At 30.2% G+C, this 6352-nt stretch overlaps 1 protein-coding gene across 3 annotated transcripts in view; it reads right to left on the minus strand.

Annotated features, from left to right (window-relative positions):
- The window catches only part of Wdr33 (WD repeat domain 33), an 8533-nt gene extending 2983 nt beyond the window's left edge, over positions 1–5550 (minus strand). Inside the window, exons 1-7 of one of the 3 annotated variants that reach the window (XM_076688226.1) lie at positions 5193–5550; positions 4919–5000; positions 3143–3603; positions 2795–3064; positions 2474–2625; positions 198–295; positions 1–78 (exon numbers count right to left, since the gene is read on the minus strand). The exon at positions 1–78 is cut by the window's left edge and continues 283 nt beyond it. In XM_076688226.1, the coding sequence (XP_076544341.1) occupies positions 1–78; positions 198–295; positions 2474–2625; positions 2795–3064; positions 3143–3466 (922 nt within the window). In that variant the 5' untranslated portion in view covers positions 3467–3603; positions 4919–5000; positions 5193–5550. Of the gene's footprint in view, positions 79–197; positions 296–2473; positions 2626–2794; positions 3065–3142; positions 3604–4184; positions 4630–4918; positions 5003–5192 lie in introns of those variants that run through there. The other 2 variants (XM_034325059.2, XM_034325058.2) reach the window with 2 other exon arrangements.
- Positions 5551–6352: the final 802 nt, after the last annotated feature.

A 6352-nucleotide genomic window follows, 5' to 3' on the forward strand; every position in this document is an offset into this window, starting at 1 on the left:
GTTGATTATCTTTACTTCCAGAAATGACTAGACTTTTTTGTGGATGCCAGTGTACACACTTCACATCAGCTCCATGACCTAAAAAAGGATTATATCAGTAGCTATTCTAATAAAGTTTGATATCAAAGAATTCTTAAAAATATAAAATCATATAAGATCTTTTGTAATATATTGATTAACTGTAATATGGTTCATACCCCGAAGAATTCGTTCTTCGTGGCAGCGAAGAAAGTCCCAAATTCTGACTGTTCCATCATCACTGCATGTTGCCAGCTTGTGATCCGTTGGACTGAAACTACCCACCCAAAAAACAAACGTTATATTCAAACAATACGCTGTTATACAATTAGGAAGCGATTCTTTATTTGCAAATGCTCACAATGAAAAATCATCAATAAAATAAATATTCGAATGTTATGGAATGTAGTATATATTTCAGTTTCATTATTCCATTTAGGCACATGTATAAAGGTCAGTATTAAAAAGAATAAAATAATGTAATAGAAGATTGTCTACACACTGAATTTTATTAACTTTTACTCAAGTTATCAGTTTATAAGTGCAATATATCTCAAGTGGAAGAAAACAAGATTTCAACAGATAATCGTCTAAAATATTATAGTACACCTTACGGACATTATCATGGCACGACTCAGAACATGATGCATTAAATATTGAAATTAAAATTGAAATATATAATGACTTACATTTATTACTGATTTGTCATTTTGCTCTAAAGAAGTACTACTTCATGCAATATTTATGTACGGACGAAGCAAGCAAATTCTTATGATATCTGTTGGATAATACATTTGTACATTTAAGCATGCAATTTTGTTAAATCTTAAATGTGATGTATTGTGTAAAAGGTAATTAAAATCCTATAAGATTCAAACAGTCAACTAACTCTTTTTTTATTTAAATTATCTAAATAAGTAACTATTCTTTTATAATTATTGATGAACTTTCTGTATGATTCTTCCTGAAAGCTCAATATAAACGATACAGGCGCGAAAAACATATATAGCAACACATAAAAATATCGAAATAAATTTCACTTTTGGGTCAGTCTTAAAAGTTCATGTATTCATTGAACAATGTTATCATGATACTATTAAAATTAATAACATATCAGTAATGGACTTTACTATAAAATGCACTTTGAGGAATAGCAGACATCAGTAATAAAAGGAAGATCTATGTGTAAATCTCGTAAATAAACAAAAAACCATCTTCGACAGTCATATCTGGCACTCAAAAGTCATTGCTAATCAAGCAATAAACTATTCCTTTAAAATGAAAACGGAATCTCTCTTTGATGCCACATGACCATCGAGCGATATACCAAGAGTGATATTTTTTAAAAGTTTAACATTTATTGCACAAAAAAAATGTCCGAAGTGTACATGAATTTTATTAATCTCTCTGTTACTCTCTCTCTCTCTCTCATCTGCAAAAGGGCACAAGTGACACAAATAGAAGAAGAAATACTTTATTTTTATTGTCAAAACCAAATAATACTGCGATATCTTTATTGAACCTTATTGAAACTTGGATGATGTAAAGAAGGACACAGGATATTTATTTTTATTATAATTCCATGGGAATCTCGACTAGGTATTGCTGCATATATTTCTTGTTTGTTTATTCGTAATTCTAAAAGTATACATTTTTACCCGATAGTCTGACCATATAAACTCCGTAAACCATGAGCCATAAGGACCTAACTTTATTCTTTAGTTATTTACTCCACTTCTGCCTTAACATTTGCTGATATAACAGTGTAAAATAATAAATTCATGCTACTATGATCTACCGGACCGTTTAAATTTATTTAGGTCCCTAAGACTCTAAGAATACAAGTGTGTATTGTTATGATCCGTAAAAGTATAGAAAATTTTTCAAAAATTCAACATAGTCTTGAAAACCTGTTACATACTCAATTTTTTAAACCTAACACATTTATTTAAATAAAAGCAACCGGAACTACCTGTATACTGTCACTCAGTGTTTGTAATATTATTGCATCACATCTGTTTTTTTTTTATTTTTTTTTTTCTTTAAATATAGAACGGAATATTTAACGACATAGATATTTATCGTTAAAAAAAATTGTATTTAAAAAATGTTAATTTACAGAACAGTCGATAGTAACGCGGATGAAAAGTACCCCATAATGTAAAAATTTATTTTTATCACAGACTTTGTATCACAGAAAATTTTGAAGGCCCCAAAAATTACATATCTCCTGCATGCCTGCTATCAGAAATTTGTTCAAATACAATTTATCAAAAACTGTAGAGATCACCTGTGTACCCATACAAGAATTACTACTGCCAGAACAGAAGTATTATAAAACCAGAAAAGGAAGAGAATGAGAGTGACGTCCAATATCTTAACTACAGCAAGGATGGACGGATCACCGATAACAGTGGCGCAAGAGACGTAAGGACTAGTGTGGTGGATGGTATACCTGAGTCCTCTAATCGCTTCTTTGTGCGCCTGAAACATCTTGACGTTGTTCATATTGCTCTGCCAATACTTCACGTAGCCTGCATGATCTCCCGTGACCATCCAGCTCTCATTGTGTGACCATACCATTGTTCTTACCGGGCTATCATGTGCCTACGCAAACAAAATTAATTTTTTTTTTTTTTTAAGTAACAATGTTAATTTTAATTGAGGTGTTAAAAATTTGTGTTCAAACGAACATTTTTAACAACGAATTTATGAAAACATCGAAGCATTGTGTTTTTGCATCATTATCGAATTATTATTGAAACCAATAAAATACCTGTAAAATAGTTTCAAAATTAAAAGTGAGGCCATTCCATAGAGTAAATTCTCCGCTCGATGCACCAGTAACAAGACGTCTACCCTCTGGTGTCCAAGCCATACAAAAGATCGGACAACGCATTTTATTTGTTGCAGTCTTCACAAATCTTGTGGTGACTGCATTTATTGGATTGTCAACATAACTAGGTGGAGGAAGTAAGTCAGGATAATACATCACATCTGGCTGAAGGGCACGTCTGTCCCTGTAGTCCCTCTGCCATACTCGATTCTGCACATAAAATTTATTGTATCATCAGTATTTATCTTTGATATAATAAAGTTTTATTAAATAAACTGAGAATTATACCTCTAAACTCTTTATAATGGCAGAATTATAATCCACTGTTTTTCTCATAACAGACTTCCGAAGTCTTTTTCCATCAAATTCATCTTGTAAAGTATCCTGGCCAGCAGCAATGATCTTAGGGGCATGATATGGTCTAAATGGTTTGAAGAAACCACGAGCTCCATCTCTGTGATTGGTATATCGATGCTGATAGCTTCCAGAGGTATTTATGGTAGTTAAATTAGGAGGTGGAGCTGATAAGTTTGGAGCAGCAGGAGGTGGTACTGACATATTAGGTAAACTTATAGCTGGTGGAGGATTTGCAAATTGAGTATTTGCAGACATAACTGAATAATTTATAAAACACTACAGTAACTTTAAATATATAAAAGAAAGTATAAACTAAATGGACAATGAGGGATAAACATGTTTGTTGCTCAATATTGTTTAATGCTGCTATGCTGATGCCATTGCAGTTAATTCTGTAAATAAAAATAAAATACATTTTTCATTAATATTTTATTAAATATTTTTATAATCTCAATAGTATCTTATTAGTTTCCATATTTAATTCACATATGGATTCAATATAGTTGTTGAATTACTTAATAAGGTAAAAACATTTTAATGCTGATTAAATCATTTATTATTAACTTTATTAAACTAATTAAAGAAATGGATTATATTAATCTTCATAAGTCAGCTGTTTTAATACAACATTTTTAACTCAAATTCAGACCTACAATATGCAGACACAATTAGGTACAAAATGAACTTTCACAATGTGTGAAAATTTATTATCAACTTTTTAATAAAGATATTCTATATTTTATCTTTTTATTGTAGAATTTAGGTTCTCCAGAGTTAATGTATTATTATCAAAACCAATACTCAATATTTGTAAATTAATACTAATAACTACTTTTGTTGAAACTGAACACCTATAAAGGTTAGACGATATATTTTCTAGGGAAGTCAAATAATTTTATTATTGTAGATTTTATTAAAATTCTAAATACTTATAATACAAGCTAAAACATGTTTATAAAAATTAATGAACAACCTGCTTAGAAATTCTGAATAAATGTGTTCTGATGCAGTTAACACTGTAAAATCTTTAAAATATACACGACCACTTATTTTCACCGATTATATATAAATGTTTCCGAAACGATCAATGATATATACGAATTAAAGTAATTACTCAAAACATTACTCGATAAAAATATCGATAATTTGCGTGTTCTACTTCTACCGAATTAATTTAAACGCAACGAACAAGCAGCAAGAGAATTGTATGTCCGCTTTGGACGCCATTACTCTTCTGGGCGATGACATCCGTTTTGTGCGCATCTACTTCCGACAGTGTTGTAAATTTTTGTAACACTGCTACAAAGTGTTACAATAATTGCTTTCAATTAACATGAATACGATCAAAAATAATTTAACGAAATAGAAAGATACAAAAAATGTGGTTTAATAGCTTTGCTATATGAACTAATAACAAAAATATGCGAAGAATAGTAGGGACTTTTATGATTTCTAATTCTAAAAACTGCGTATTCAGGTGATGCGAGCGTCGAGGCCGAACTTCGAATTCCGCGTCGGTAAAACAGTCAACGTTTCATCGAATATTAGGCCGAACAGAAACTGATTTAAGCGCCACCTCAATTATCGCATGCTATCAACCCTATCAACTAACGGCATGCTATACTACGTCACCTTTCGCATACACCTAAATGACACGTGTATGCTACGATAGCTATATGTATAAGTACATAATTAAACAATACTGACCATGCATTCATTATTATTAATTTTCGTTCCGTAAAATTGTAGTTGCAATGTGATACACTTCAGAATCTGAAAGGCATAGTTCCTGAAAAATATTTAATAGAGATTAAATAGAAAAAAAAGCATAAATTTCACAGCCAATTCGCTCGTATTATTTGCTGTATAATTAATAAATGTACCATAGAAATAATGATACAGTTAATAATTAGTCATCAAATAATAACGATTGCCCAGTTCTCACGACGAGGAGGTTGCTGTGGTTTGGAGATCCACCTACCTCATCCCATCCACCCTCCATTTATGCAAATTTTTACTTTCATTCAATAATGAATTCCTCTCGAAAATTGTTATAAGAAAAATATTTGTTAGTCAACGTAGCGAATTTCTATCAAATGAAAAGCAGAAATTATGTGTTCTGTAGACAAAAGCGAGATCTGGCGCCTGACGAGAGTCATGGATAAAGTCATGGCCTTTCCAAGGTAACAACGTCTCTGCTTGAAATATCTTCACCAGGGTTGATTTCTTTCTACCATTGCGTATCAAACAACTTCGTTCTTTCTAAATTCCATATTTTGTGATTTTCTTTTTATTTTATTTTTAACCGACTTCGAAAAGAAGGAGGTATAGTTATACGTTCTATATGGTAATATTGCAATCCCGAAAATACTTTTCTGAATTTAAACTATCATTTCCCAATTAAAAAATATATAAATCTTTTTATAGTAGCTCTTAGCTTGATATCGCTTTCTAAAAGTTATCTTTAGAAAACGATATCAATTACCAGGTCACACCACGTGGAGGTGGCTACGTTAGTGACCCACCCTAAAATTATAAGAACGTGAAACCATTCAAAACATCCAACATAAAATAAAAATTTAAACAATACAATCTTGAAATAGAAAATAAAATTAACATCCTAATATCAGAAACAATTGAAAAAATAATAATAATTTAACAATAAAATGCTGTAACGGAAAACATAATTATTAGGATTAGATATGCAATAACGTGAAACCATTCAAAACAGACAACATAAAATAAAAATTTAAACAATACAATCCTGAAATAGAAAATAGAATTAACATCCTAATATCAAAAACAATTGAGAAAATAACAATTCAATAATAAAATGCTGAAATAGAAAATATTATTAACATCATAATTCCTGTAACAATTAACAAAATAACAATTTAACAATAAAATGCTGAAATAGAAAATATTATTAACATCATAATTCCTGTAACAATTAACAAAATAACAATTTAACAATAAAATGCTGAAATAGAAAATAGAATTAACATCCTAATATCAGAAACAATTAAAAAATAATTCAACAATAAAATGCTGAAATAGAAAATATAATTAACATCATAATTTCGATTACAACTGAAATGAAAAATGCTGAAACAGAATATATAATTACCATTACAATCTCAG

The sequence above is a fragment of the Osmia lignaria genome, chromosome 5 (genome assembly GCF_051020975.1).
Source record: "Osmia lignaria lignaria isolate PbOS001 chromosome 5, iyOsmLign1, whole genome shotgun sequence".
NCBI classification, from domain to species: domain Eukaryota; kingdom Metazoa; phylum Arthropoda; class Insecta; order Hymenoptera; family Megachilidae; genus Osmia; species Osmia lignaria.